At 49.3% G+C, this 14467-nt stretch overlaps 5 protein-coding genes across 5 annotated transcripts; 3 read left to right on the forward strand and 2 right to left on the reverse strand.

The window, feature by feature from the left end:
- Positions 1 to 332: 332 nt before the first annotated feature.
- On the forward strand, positions 333 to 2475 carry CI109_102748 (uncharacterized protein; the record flags this gene model as incomplete). Its single annotated transcript, XM_032006073.1, has 6 exons — positions 333 to 404; positions 508 to 1479; positions 1544 to 1946; positions 2034 to 2124; positions 2188 to 2347; positions 2419 to 2475. 6 exons carry the CDS (start codon positions 333 to 335, stop codon positions 2473 to 2475), a joined length of 1755 nt encoding a protein of 584 aa, XP_031859654.1.
- A 376-nt stretch (positions 2476 to 2851) lies between these two features.
- Positions 2852 to 5603, reverse strand: CI109_102749 (uncharacterized protein; the record flags this gene model as incomplete). Its single annotated transcript, XM_032006072.1, has 6 exons — positions 2852 to 3604; positions 3669 to 4649; positions 4710 to 4772; positions 4825 to 5241; positions 5319 to 5482; positions 5594 to 5603. 6 exons carry the CDS (start codon positions 5601 to 5603, stop codon positions 2852 to 2854), a joined length of 2388 nt encoding a protein of 795 aa, XP_031859653.1.
- A 431-nt stretch (positions 5604 to 6034) lies between these two features.
- On the forward strand, positions 6035 to 8624 carry CI109_102750 (uncharacterized protein; the record flags this gene model as incomplete). The annotated part of the gene is made up of 2 exons (XM_032006071.2): positions 6035 to 7473; positions 7538 to 8624. The coding sequence occupies 2 exons, from the start codon at positions 6035 to 6037 to the stop codon at positions 8622 to 8624; spliced, it is 2526 nt and encodes an 841-aa protein (XP_031859652.2).
- A 503-nt stretch (positions 8625 to 9127) lies between these two features.
- On the forward strand, positions 9128 to 10672 carry CI109_102751 (uncharacterized protein; the record flags this gene model as incomplete). Its single annotated transcript, XM_032006070.1, has 5 exons — positions 9128 to 9308; positions 9582 to 9684; positions 9879 to 10012; positions 10108 to 10306; positions 10387 to 10672. The coding sequence occupies 5 exons, from the start codon at positions 9128 to 9130 to the stop codon at positions 10670 to 10672; spliced, it is 903 nt and encodes a 300-aa protein (XP_031859651.1).
- Positions 10673 to 11363: 691 nt separating this feature from the next.
- On the reverse strand, positions 11364 to 13440 carry CI109_102752 (uncharacterized protein; the record flags this gene model as incomplete). Its single annotated transcript, XM_032006069.1, has 10 exons — positions 11364 to 11560; positions 11649 to 11871; positions 11975 to 12093; positions 12151 to 12367; positions 12475 to 12564; positions 12623 to 12726; positions 12810 to 12871; positions 12930 to 13066; positions 13128 to 13262; positions 13369 to 13440. 10 exons carry the CDS (start codon positions 13438 to 13440, stop codon positions 11364 to 11366), a joined length of 1356 nt encoding a protein of 451 aa, XP_031859650.1.
- Between the last annotated feature and the right edge of the window lie 1027 nt (positions 13441 to 14467).

Genomic DNA, 14467 nt, shown 5'->3' on the forward strand with positions numbered 1-14467 from the left:
ATATTACACAATAACAAGATTCGATATGCATACATAGCATGATACGATACATTTTACAAATGTGGTACGGTGGTAAGATCGGGTGAGATCGCGTGTTTTCCTATTAGTGGTACTAGTGGTACGATGGGAAGATCGACCCGTGCCTGAGATAACTTGGTCGTTGGGAAAAACAATAGATACAGATCGCGAGTTCATCAATTGTACTCTTATTTTCAACTCAACTCATATAACAGCAACAATCGTCATTCTCTTGATCTGAACCTCACTCTTCTTTGCCTGTGATACGTGACGACTTCAAGATTAGACTATAGATATCTGACATCTTTACAACGATGAGTGTCCCCCTCTCCACACCCGATATTGAGGTTGTAGGTTCCAGCTCGGGTCCTGCTGAGCATGTTTCGGTGAGTCGAGCGGTGGTCAATTCACTTGGTCCTTTCTTACCTCATCCAAATGACAACCATATGATGAACAGACTGCTGACCTGATTGTTATATTGTCCTCCAGCTCCACTCCCTCCAACCCGACATTATCATCATCGGAGCCGGTGTTGCTGGTTGTGCTCTCGCCTACTCCCTCTCTCACTCTGGTCGTTCCGTCGTTGTCCTCGAACGTGATCTTTCCGAACCCGATCGTATCGTCGGCGAACTTCTCCAACCCGGCGGTGTCGAAGCGTTGGAGAAGCTCGGCCTCGGTTCGGTATTGGAAGGTATCGATGCTGTCCCCGTTGAAGGGTATTGTCTAGTCAACAAAGAGGAGATCTTCGGTATCGATTATCCTCATCTCGAACAATTAGCTGGACAGCAAGATACGTCTTCTATCGAAGCGGGGGACGCTCATGTCGTTGAGAAACTGTTGAAGAATGGAGAGACCAAAACTGAATTGGAAGGGACGAAGCTCGATGGGAAGAAATGGATATTGGATTGTGATTCGGGTAAAAAAGAAGGAAGATCGTTCCATCATGGTCGATTGATCACTGCTCTAAGAAAGAAGATTGTCGAAGATGCTCCTGGTGTCACGGTACTCGAAGCGACAGTTAGAGATTTGGAATTTTGCGAACATACCAACAGGGTGATTGGAGTCAGCGCAGCTTTCAAACCTTCCACCACCACCTCTACTTCTAGTGGCGACAAACATACAAGATCAAATCCAGACGATCCCGATGGTACACCAACGACAGCACCGATCGCGAAACCTGTGGTGAAGAAACTTTACGCACCGATAACCATCATTGCAGATGGATGTTTCTCCAAATTCCGTCAAACTCCCGGAACAAGAACAAAAGTCCCAGAAACGAAATCGCATTTCGTAGGTCTCATCTTGACCGATTGCGAGTTGCCCATCAAACATATGGGAACGGTCAGTCTTACACCGTCAGGTCCGGTGTTGTTGTATCAGATCGGAAAGGAGAAGGGCGAAGTGAGGATGTTGGTTGATATAAAGGGCAAATTACCAAGTGTAGCGGATGGTTCATTAAAGGTGAGTCCGAGCACAGATTAAGAAAGGTTCGATACATAACTGATATCTGCTCCTGTTTACTTAGCAACACATCGCGGACAAATACCTCCCCTTCATCCCCAAATCATTACAACCCTCTCTCAGCCGCGCATTGAACAATCAACGACTCCGTACCATGCCCAACTCCTTCCTTCCCCCTTCAATCCAAGGTCTATCGACCACTCTTTCCGGTGCAATCCTCGTCGGCGATGCGTACAACATGCGACACCCTCTCACAGGTGGCGGAATGACCGTAGCGTTCAACGATGCGGTCCTTCTCACTCAGTATTTGAGACCGAGCGAGGACTTGCCAGCTGGTAGAGAGGGATTGCAAGATTGGGACAAGGTCGCGGAGAAGTTGAGAGAATGGTTCTGGGAGAGGAAGAAGTTGAGCGCGGTCGTCAATGTTCTCAGTGTGGCTCTCTATTCCCTTTTCGGAGGATCGGATGGTGAGTCAAAGAATACTCTCACATTGGTGGCGAAGACACAACTGCGGTACGTAGAGGAGCTTGGGTAGCTGATATTGTTCCGCGCAGCACCCGATTTCGAGATCCTCCAAGAAGGATGTTTCAAATACCTTTCAAAAGGCGGTGAAAACGTAGCTGGCCCTATTGGTCTCTTATCAGTGTAAGTCCCGTCCACATGAAACAAGAGTGGAGCGATGGCTGATCTGGATCAACGTTCGTCTAGACTGTCACCAAAACCCGTTACGCTGTTCTACCATTTCTTCTCGGTCGCTCTTTATTCTATTTGGATCTTGATCACTCGTGGTCCGCCAAATCGAAGATCGAGCAACCCAGCAATCACATTATTGATGTTACCCATCAACCTGTTATTATCTGTCAGAGTGGTGAGTCTGCCTTTCTCTGCTCTCACTTCTTATCACCATCCGGCGCTGATTTATACGGTTTTCAATCATAGTTCTACACAGCTTGCGTTGTGTTGTTCCCATTCATAATTACAGAATTCAAGATATGATCCGGAGTCGAGTTTGAGTCGGATGGGAGAGAGGGTGTGTAAGATAGGCGGTATACCATTACAGAGGTATACCAAAGAGTAGAATACGTTTCGCTTCAATCCAGGACAATGTAGTTAGATGGTTGGTAGAATAATACAATATGCATCACAGCTCTATATTTACATTACTTCTTTCATTGCGCATTGTCACACTCCAAAGTGCACTCAACTCGACAGCAGATTGGCATTAACACATTTCAAAGAGATTCATTACTTTTCATATCTCCTCAATTCGTCCCCTAGCGCATTAAAGATCTCACTCATCTCGTACGATTCACTTCCTCGTCCCTCGTATTACACTAATAAACGATTACACCTTACTCCATTACTTTACGAGTTACTCCCTCTCTCGTTCCGGATGGAATCTCCTCACCACATCTGCTACTGCCGACTTTGCCGTATAAGTCGCACTTCTCCCTCTATTCCCAATTTGCATCTGTGATTCGCCAACTCCTCCTTGAGGAGTTGTTTCTCCTGATCCTAGCGGGGTCGAAGTACCCGTCCCTGTTCCTGGACCTCCTGCTGGTGTAGGTGGTTGTTGTGTGATATACGGAACGCTCGGTCTTCTAAATTGCATTGAAGGACTAGAAGGAGGAGGAGGGACTTGAGAAGAAGAGAAAGTCGCATTTGGTGCTCCGAGAGTCGTAGCGATCGCATTGGCTTTCTCTCTTTCTCTGTTGAGGAGCGCTCGGAACGCTGCAAGCCATTTGATCTCGTCCTCTTCACTAGGAGCACAGAGGACGAACGTCCGTTTGGCAGTGATCAATCGGAATATATTCTCATCCGCCGATCCGCCAGTCATACCCCCAGTAGTACTTTGCGAATGCGATACCCCACCGGCGGGAGAAGGTCCTCCTCGTTTGGGTGTGGATGCACCGTGTCCGTGCGTAGAGGTAGATGATTCAGCACCGCCCAATCGGCCTCGCATGGAAGAGTGGAACGCTTGACGAGCGGGAGGGGGTGATTGACCGTGAGAGTGGGCAGATGCAGGTTGATCAGAGTCGGATTCAGATTCGGCTGGAGATCCAGGTTCGACTTCGAGAGCGTCCAGGACGGATGAAAGCGGGATGAATCGGAGTGCCCGGTTATCCTACGAGCAAGTGACAAATGTCAGCTAATTGATCTGCTTGCCGCAAGACGGGATCTCAACTCACCATGTGGCTCTTCGTGTATGTGACCCCTTGCGATGTCAGGACGAACCATCGCTTCCTCCACACCTTCCTCCCTCGTCCTTTACTCCTCTTCATCAAGTACGCCGCTAGGATCACCTTGTTCGGATCCACTGGGGCAGGAGGAGGCCCTTGTCCTTGTGCAGCCATGTCCGCAAAGTAGGCAGTCTCACCCTCATCCTCGTCTTCCGAGCTCGCACCTCCCGCAGCAGCAGCAGCAGCGGCGGCGGCAGCCTGAGATGATTGAGACGCTATTGCGCCTCTAGGGAAGTATTCTGCAGTGGAGGACTGACTTCCGGCCGATGGTTCTCTGCGAGTCGAGGTACCGCTCACACCTCTTGATATTGGTTGAGACATGGCCCCTCCAGCGGGTTGACGAGGCGAGTTGCTGAACATTCCTGGTCCAAGTTGAGGAGATCCCATAGATTGAGCACTCGGTGTTCGTGGGGTAGGAATGGATATCTTTGCGAATTGCGATGTAAGAGAATTGGTCGTATCGAGCGGACTCGATGGTGGGATAATGGCACCGGAAGATAAGGTCGGTGAAACTGCGCCGGCAGAGTACATCTGTTGAGGAGACGCAGCTGTAGGGCGTTCGGCGAAGTAGCTGTTGGTGCTTGCTAATGAGGTCGTGTCGATACTGTGTAATCCGCTATTCGCTGACCTCTCCCTGCCAGGTATAGGCACCGCACCGGTCCTTCCTTGCTGATTCACGTGAAGGGCATGATGATGTCCGCTTTCGCTCTTCTCTCGTTTTACACGTTCCTCCTCCTCCCTCTCGGATATTCGTCTTCGTACACCGTTGATGGCATGTACCCAATCTTCCATCTCGCTTTGCGAATTTGCCTTCGCGAAGAAACTTCGCTTTTGCGTGACTATGCCAAAGGTGTTTTGATGTTTCTTCACTGTGACGGGTGCGACAGTGTGTACTTCACGTAGATCGATCACGCGTTTGAGTGAATACTCCTGCAATACGAAGTTGATCAGCAAAACGATGCATGTCAGGACAAGCTCAATCGGTCCTACCTTTTCGTCCTTGTAATATGCAAGCTTCCCTGTGCGGAGGACAAACCATCTTCTCTTCCACGCCTACGATGAGTGGTCAGCTTTTGCGATCTACAAAGACGCATGCTCCGCTGACCTTTCTTCTCTCCTGCTTCTTGTACAGATAACCACTCTTGATGACTCTCTCACCCTCCACCCCTCTTTCGAGTTGCCCCTCCATGTTCTCCATCTCATCCTCACTCCCACTCTCTCCCTCGCCTTCCGCTTCTTCCTCCACATCCTCTAGCTCCATCAATTCGTCCAACTCTTCTCCTGGTCCCATACCTGTACCCATCGCTGCTCGTCGTTCAGCTATAGCGCTAAGACCTACAGACGTCGTCGCAGGGGAGATGATAGGTGACGTTTGATAAGTCTGATTGGGTGAACCGAGAGTAGGGGGCAGGTTGGACGACGCGATTGACGAAGAGTCAGACTCGTTGCCAGAGTATGCTGAGACGGAGTGTGGGTGAGAGAACGAATGACTCGCATGAGGCGGTGGCGGATGAGTCGATTTCTAAAGGGAGAATAGCATCCAGTGTAAGTTCTCATCATGCATATACTCGAACAGGAAAAAGAAAACACAGTGCTCACCTTCTTTTTGGGAGATTCATGTGCTCGTGAGGGCGGCGCTGCGGACTTGAAGGATAGCTTTCGTTCAATCTCGGATCTTGAGGGTGGTTGCGCAGGAACGGGCGGAGGTTGTTGTTGTCCTAACGTTTGATGGGAAGCGAGTTGTGCTTGGGAATGGGATGATTCTGAAGTGCATGCAACGACGTGCCAAACTCAGTGTCAGCTGGTATCCACTATCAGTGGCACAGGTGGCAGGGTGATATGCATGGCAAAATTGATCAGACACAACCACTCACGGTACGACATGTTGATGGCTGGGTGCTCGGAAGCCGGTCGTTTCCCAGGTCAGGGCTCAAGAGAGGCGAGCGATCGAACAGGCCAAGCTATCCGGTATGGGGAGCGTCTCTGTCTGCTGATCGTTCCGTATTCGTGTGTGATACGCAGTGGCGGGAAGTTGGAATTGATGGTGGATGTTCAGAGACAAGTAGGAAAAGTGTGTTGATATGGGGATTATAGGGGAGTACTTGTATGTTGGGTTGCAGCGTTGCAGTTACAGCCGGTCACCTGGATTATTACGGCAATCGCCATTCATCTTAACCCTCAAAGTTATTTGGGACCCCACTTTAGATTTCAGATTCAGAGCATTTCACTTCGTCCACCCAAGTTTCATCATAATTTTGAGATCTTCCTATATCTTGCCTCTTGACAAACACATCTATCGAGACCACCAATTCAGCATGTCCTTGTCACACGCAGGGCCATCGGTGCGCCCTTTCTGTCGGAAGTGCCTAGCTTACAGCCACGTCCAACGAGTTGACATGCGATTACCTACCTCTCGGTCTCTCTCAACCTCCACCTTTCTCTCTCGAGAAGTCCGATCGAACTTCTCCCCTTCTACATCTCGCAAACCTCCTTTCAACTGTTCCCGACCCCCATTTCGAGGTGATAAACGACCCCCTCGACATGGTCATTTCACTCGAGAACCAATACAATTGAGTGTCAGCGACTTCGACACCAAACCTCCACCCACCGCTCGTCAGCTATTGCGCGCGGTACTAGCCCGTCTACCTGAGTTCATCACATCACCCCGAGCAAGGGTCAAGCTGGAAGCGTATGGTCTCACATCGACAGATATAGGATCGATATCGAAAGATTGGCTGGAAGGAGTAAAATCACGTTTGGAAGGATGTGAAAACGATGAGATGGCAAAGCAAGCTCTCGAAGCTGGTGGTTGGAACTCGGAAGACTTGATCATTGCCATGGGAGACGGTCGACTATTCACTGTACTGGAAGCGAGTGCCCTTCGACATTTCCTCTCATTCTGTATCGCCTCTCCCGATCTAGCCGAATCGAAACGAACACATCTTCGAGCGATTTTGGAAACCACCGATTTGACGAGATTGGCATATACGACGGATTATCTCGCGGCCAGAGCCATGACTCGTCATTTCCATCTCCATATCGGACCGACCAACTCTGGAAAAACGTACAATGCTCTCAAGGCGCTTTCTCGTGCTAAATCAGGCGCATATGCCGGTCCATTGCGACTACTAGCCCATGAAGTGTGGGAGAGGATGAATCTCGGTACGGTCGGAGATCTCGATGGGAAAGGGAAAGCATGTAACCTCCTCACGGGAGAAGAGAGGAGAGTTGTCGATCCGGATGCTGGATTATTATCTTGTACAGTGGAGATGCTCCCACTTGCAGGACTACAAGGACAAGGATTCGACGTAGTTGTCATTGACGAAATTCAGATGTTGGGTGATGGACAAAGAGGTGGTTCATGGACCAAAGCTGTCTTGGGAGTAGCTGCAAAGGAAGTTCACCTATGTGGAGACGAAACGACTGTCGAATTGTTAAAATCGATCGTATCGACTCTTGGCGATAAACTCACCATTCACCAATATAATCGATTGACACCATTGACTGTCGCAAGCGAAAGTCTAGGGAATGATTACAAAGATATCCAAGATGGAGATTGTATCGTGACGTTCTCTAGAACGAACATCTTCAATGTGAAAAAACAGGTGGAAAGTACCGCGGGAAAGAAATGTGCAGTCGTTTATGGAGCATTACCACCCGAGACGAGGGCGGAACAGGCGAGAGACTTCAATGATGAGATTGGACAGAGCAAGGTTCTGGTGGCCAGTGACGCCGTGGGAATGGGTCTGAATCTGTGAGTACGAAACTCAGGCAGGCGACTATAGAATCAGGATGATGAACTGACGGTGTGTTACCAGTAAAATCAAACGGATGATCTTCGAAACGCTCAGCAAATTCAACGGGAAAACCGAAGTCCCCCTTGCTCTGACCCAGATCAAGCAGATCGCCGGACGAGCGGGTCGATACAAGACCGCGAGCGACAATGCGACTACACCTGCTGGACTTGCGACTCCTGACGAGACGCCTGCGGCAGGTGGTCTGGTGACGACACTACGTGATGCGGATTTACCTATTCTTCGAGAACTGATGACTCGTTCTCTACCTTCGATCCCTCGAGCGAATCTCGAGGTTCCCCACGGAAACCTTGCCGATCTTTCTGCTCTGTTACCGGCCGGAACGAGCTTTGCATCTCTCCTCGAGCACTTCGCAGCTTTAGCTCAACCGCCTGCGAAGACAGTTCTAGCTGCGCACGAACATAAACTCCCTCTGGCGGATTTGGTCGAACCCCTTCGAGATCAATTGAGTTTGACCGAGATCGATCTTTTCTGTTTCGCACCCGTCAATGTCCGTGATGATCGAGCGAAAGCGATATTCCGAACTCTCGTCGAGGATTTTGCCGGCAGAGGTGTCGTTGAGATTGACGAGATACTCGAAGAGTCGGATCTGCTCGGTACGCTTGAAGAGGTCGAAGAGGCATTGAAGACTTTACCTCCATTATCGTCGACGACGGGTCCCAACGCCGAGAGACCATTCGTACCTCAGGTCATGATCTCGTCTTTACCGAAATTGGAGACATTGCATAAATCTCTAGTGCTCTATATCTGGTTATCATTCCGCTTAGAAGTCGCTTTCCCAGATCGAGGAAAAGCCGTTGAATACAAAACAAGGACGGAAAAGGTTCTGGAAGAATGTCTGGAGAGATTACCAGGACTCAAGAAGAAAAAGGCAGCAAAAGGGAAGCGGAGCGCAAGGGGTGACGAGATGAAGAGTTGGGTCTTGGACAGATTGGAGAGTGGCAGAGGTGATCCGCCTGCAAAGGAAGGACAGCAGGTGAAATGGTTGGATGGGAACGAGGTGAAGAAGGAGAAGCAGAGGAAGATCTGGAAGAATGTCGCGATGTTAGAGGAGGGAGAGGTAAGGACGGGTGGACTCAAGGGCGTGTAGGAGCGCGAGCGGTGAAGGTCATTGTGAGTGAGAGGTGATAAGGCGCTGTGAACAGGGAGCAGTGGATAAATTCCTCCGACTGCATTCATGGGAGGATCACTATTATAACACATCAGATCGTAGCGAATCATAGAAACATAGCATAGATAGAATAGCATAGCATTAATCCCACACACCTCAAATTGTAGCATACATCGCAATGCATTTCATTCACTCATCTGCATCTCTTGGTATTTGCTTGGGGAGAAGCTGTATGGTTTGTGCTCGTTCTGAACCGAAATTACCGAACGAGGTAAATTTTGATCCCTTTTACCATCGCGTTTCGCGTCCATGTCAACACTGGATCCTATCTCTCTCCATTCAGAGTGGCTTGCTCGTCATCATCCTTGTTCTCTGTTTCATCTTCACAACCATAGTTGGCAGTACCTCTTAAGTGTTTCACTCGACCCTCGACCCACTTAGACAAGTGTAATCAGCTTCGTTAACAACCGACACTCGGCAAAATGTCAAAATTCCTAGCTGTCGATTCATTACCTTCCTGGTTCCCTCTACATCATTTCGATGAGCCCAAACTCAACTATTCAACAGGCGTAGAGCTGGTACAATGGCAAAAACCATCTTTGTGGGCATTCGTGGCGATGACCGCTTTCAATCCGATCTTCTGGAATACGGTCGCGAGGAATGGTGCGTTGATGGTTTGGTTCTCTCATATCTGGCATTTTATCTGGCATTCCCTATCGGGATTATGGGAGGAGATGGAAGGAGAGTAGCTAGATGATGTGTGATGGGTAGTAGGTTGTGGAGGAGGTCTTGAGATCCTAGATCTTGCGTACACAGGATGGATCGATAGAACTGTCCAGGAGCCTCCCTGCTTCGACTACTGCTCTTCCGCTTAACATTGACTTTGACATGAAATGAGGACCGACTAAGCTAACTTCTATCCCATTCACCCCATAGAATTCCGAAACAAGACCATCACCAAGATCGTTCGATCTCCCTTGCTCGGATGTTACCTGTTGGCCATCTCCATCTTCTCCCTCAGTGGTTTCAGGGATCATCTGTGGGTTGTCCATTGAACTACTAGAAAAGCGTTGAGAAAGCCCGCTTATGTTCCTCCTTTCTCTCTTCTCTTTCCGTGCTTCTACGACGATCTTCTTCCTTTCACTGCATCGACGACTGGGCTGTCCTCGGTTTCATCTCCTCGTTACTTCAACTGCTTCTCCCGCCGCATCACCATGTTTGTACAACTTGTAGCTACCTCGGCGCTGTCAAGGACCAACCGGCACTCGCCGTCCTCGCTCACCCCGGTTTCAAAGTCCTCGCTGCGATCCTCTTCGCTGCTGGTCAGACCTTTGTCATCTCCTCAATGTGGGCTTTGGGCGTCACCGGTGCGTTGTGGATTTAATCACTACCTACAGCTATCCATGGCTTTCCACCATCTGCCTTGAGGAAGTATATCAAAGCTGATTGTGATGCTGTACAGGTACATACCTCGGTGATTACTTTGGTATTTTGATGACTCACCGAGTCACTTCGTTCCCTTTCAACGTCCTTTCCGACCCTATGTATGTCGGTTCTGCCCTCTCTCATCTCGGCACTGCGCTCTGGTTCCAGAGTCCGGTCGGTCTCGCTCTCGCCGCTTGGGTCTGGATCGTCTATTCCATCGCGTTGAAGTACGAGGGGTGAGTGAAATCCTTCTTATCAATCAATTCCAGTTCGAGCTCTCAGCTAATGAGATTTGTTTGTGTATTGATTTTTGTAGCCCATTCACCGACAAGATTTACTCCGGCCAACACAAGAAATCCGACAGTCCCACTCCTACCACTGGCACCAGCTCTGCGCCCCCCGCCACCCCTTCCCGACGATCAGGTCGTATTGCCGCCAAATCTTCTCACTCCGACCTTGACTCGGACGCCGACGTTAAGCCTACTACTACACCCGGTCGAGGACCGAGGAAGAGCGGTTTGGCGAGAGAGGCAGGGGTTGCTACCCCGAAGAGGATGACGAGGAGTAGGAGTAAGGGACGAGTTGGGAGTGAGGACGAGTAGAGGGCGTCATGGTGGGCGTGGAGAAGCTGGAATTAGGAAAGGAGGGAAGGGACGAGTGTGAGGCTTACGCGTGGGAAAGGGGGGGCGGAGAGAAGAGACTGGAAGAAAGCTGTGTGCGTTTGGTAGCGGAAATCAAGATGGAATAATCGTGTAAATGGGATAGAGACATACTGTCAAAGCAGTGAGAGGTGGAGGGGAGGATCAGAAAACGGAGGAGATAATGTGTCTCTGTACCAGTCAAGTCGGTGCGGTGATGTGATCGCGAATCAGCTGGAGCGGACGTAAGTGATAGTCAAAACAAAATAGATTTCTTTCTCATTCGGAGGGCGAGAAAGCGAGAGCTTCTCATCGTTTTTCGGATTATTTATATACCCAAGGTGTCTCAACGATACCATTTTTTCTATATTAATCATATTATATTATATACCCGAGGCGAGATAGCAGGGGAGGAGGAGCGCATTCATCTGCGCGAAGATGTGATGATTATCTGACAATCAAACTGCGTATTGCGCGATATGTGGGATCGACTTTTGGGTCTTAAGGAATGTAATGTAAAACCACGAAACACACGGTAATCATTGTCAGGCCACCTAGTATCATCCGGATCACTGGACTCCTGCAACTGAACGTTGTAACCTTGTGCATTCTCCCAACACCGGTGAACGACTATGTTTAACCCTCTTTGCACAACCTACAACTGCTGACCTAAGAGCTCCTTGATGTTGATCAACTTTCCAGTCTTGAAACTCTCGTTTGCAGCTAATCCAACGGCCATGGCCAGAGTACCGTCAACTTGGTTAGCGGAAAGTCGGTTGATCGGTGTCTTCTTGGGTTCAGATCCTGGTCTAGGTCCGAAGATCTGATCGAGCATCGCGTCGTCACCACCACCTGACAAGAAGAAAAATCAAGTCAGCAACTGTCACGTCGACTGATTCGCCTAACACTCTGCCTTCACCAGCAATAGAAGATCACTCACCGTGACCACCGGTTGCCCAAACATATGGCACATCCTCCTTCTGCTTCCACAATTGCTGCAAGGTGATCTTCGCTCCGCCCTCAGAGGGTAAAGCCTTCTCTCCGTGGACAACACCTTCAGCATCGCCACCTTTCTTTGCAGGCACTCGATGCGAAGACTCGACGACCTCGAGCTCGAGTCGACCCTTGTCACCGTTGAACATGACCCTGTAACCTTCCCAAGGCTATGAGGTTGTCAGCTGAAGTTGCAATAGGAGGTGGGGTGGGCGGTTGGACGTAGGTCCGATTGCGGGAACTTTTGTCCTCAGACAAGAAAAGGCGACTCACGCTGTACGCGGTAAGGTGGTATGTCATGTTCACCCCTGACTCGTAGTTGACCAGAACAGACATGTCATCCTCGATGGTGATATCATCGGCAAAGACGTTCATATCTCGGTGGTAACCGTCTATAGACCGGCATTAGCAAAATGACGGAAATGCTTCTGAGCCCAAACATCACTCACCAATGTGCTCCGCATCGTGGTAGAGAGCCTTCAATCCTGGCTCATCCTCGAGGTGGATGGCGAACGGATCATCGGCAGCTTCCTTGCTGTCCCTCGCTCGGTCGTAGTCTCGTGCCCAACCAGATTTTTGACCTTGCTCTTTACCGTAGAAACCGAGTTTACCCATACCGAACACAGCAGCGGGTTTTGACTGGATCCAGAAGTTGACAAGATCAAACTGAGATGGAATAGGTGACCTGTCAGCCACGGAATCTCATTTGTTTCGCAGATAAACCTAACGAGGGAGATGGTGTCACGGAGAAGGGAAAGGGAATTTTGACTCACGTGATGGGATGACTTGTGGATCATCAAACCACCTGATCGGTCCTTGTATCTGTGCCATCGTCTAAAGTAGTCTGCACCGTGGACAGTGTCCTGCATGTCATTGTCAGCTCCAAATACATGTTGTTGCGCCTTCTTTGTCCGCACTCACCAAGAGCCACTCGAAGTGCACCGACTTGACATTTCCGATCTTGCCCTCGGCAATCACTTCGGCAATCTTCCAGTGCACAGGGTTGTATCGGTAGTTGAAGAGGACTACGGATGGTAGAGGTCAGTGTCGGTCACTGAGGTCTGGGCAGAAAGCTAGATCTAGGCTAGGCTGAAGAATTCTAGCTCACCTTGCAAAGAACCGTTGGTCTCGTCGACGGTCTGCAAGATCTTCTTGGCCTTCTCGACGTCTCTGAAGCGCGGGTTAGTAACTGCACCTCTACAGTATACGCAAAGCGGAGGTCACTCACGTGGTCATAGGCTTCTCTGTCAAGACCTTGATACCAGCCTTCAAGGCAGGGATGATATATTGATCGTGTGTGTAGTCGATAGTAGTGACGACCAAGACATCAAGGTTCTCCTCCTTGAGCATCTTATCAAAATCCTCCTACAAAACGTTTCCCTCATGAGTCACTGGTCGTGCAGATGAGAGGGATTCGAAAACTTACGGCGGCATATTTCTTGGCCTCGGGGCGTCCGAGCTCTTTCAAAATCGCTTGATGGTGATCCATTCGTGCAGGGTTGGTATCGCACAAAGCGACGAGCTGCATAGCGGGACGATCACATATCGCTTTAGTGTAGAGCTATACCCGTCAGGATAAGAGATACATGTGTCAGTACAAGTCCAGGGCCTTAACGTCTAGGAATGAAAGGGAAAGAAGGCTGCTGCTAGGCAGACCCGACACTTACACGAGCTCGGTGTCCTGTCCCGACAATGGCTACTCTCCCTGCGAGCTTGGTTGTTCCAGCAGTACCAGACATGTTGCTTCAATACGTCGTGCAGTTGCTATGATAATACGGATCAAAGAAACGTTGAATTTGATAGGAGTTGCAGACCAAGCTTATGAGGTATATATACCAACACGGTAGGATGATGATCCGAACTGTGCTATCAAATGACTTACACACTGGTTAATACTGAACCCACCTCCACTCTTGGTATGAGTGAAAGCGGGCCGGTATGGCCTTCGGGTCCGAATCTGCCGGTCCACATGTTTTGGCACTAAAGTCCTTGTTTACGTATGCATAAATGTGATTACAGATAAGGGTATTATTGCATGGAATCGTCTTCCGTCAGATATGTGTTGGGCGGTCGACGAGATGGAGAGGTCTTACTTCAAGTTTGCATCTTGTGTGTCGAGTGGGAGGTGATGTTCTTGGCACTGATAGTGGTAAACTGAAATCTGCAAAATGTCCCGCAATAATAGTCGAGGTCCCACTGTGACACATGTCGAGCTGCAGCGGTATAGATCCCGAGCATTCCATACTTTGTCTTCCCGTCCGATTCGCCATCCATCTCATCTTATTGACCTTGCTTGGTCCATGCACGACATAATCATCATCATGGCTTATCTATTGCGCTTCAGACTTGCAACCGCAACCTCGCCTGCGGTGGATTAGTGCTTAATTGATTGATAGTTATTATAGTGTTCAGTGCCAAGTTGGTACTATTGCTTCGCTTCCCGTGCCAAGTCGCTTTGCAAGCTTGGATCTTGTGTCTGCCTTGCTTCGGGGTATATAAACTTATCTATCCCCTGATTGATATCGATAAGATCAGAACGGACGATAATATGTTCTCTTTCATCTTGTCTTTCTTGATCAATAATTGACCATCCTTCTTGACAATCAAATAAACAAGCAAGCTATGCAGTGCATCCACCAACGACGACGCGTCTCTCTCTAGCTCTCCCTGCTCCCTTTAGACGCTTCCTGATATAGACGCCACTCCGTTAACCCGCGTTGATTGATAATTGAATATTGCCAGAAGTGGCGATTTGATACTATTTGA

This window comes from Kwoniella shandongensis, chromosome 5 (assembly GCF_008629635.2).
Source record: "Kwoniella shandongensis chromosome 5, complete sequence".
NCBI classification, from domain to species: domain Eukaryota; kingdom Fungi; phylum Basidiomycota; class Tremellomycetes; order Tremellales; family Cryptococcaceae; genus Kwoniella; species Kwoniella shandongensis.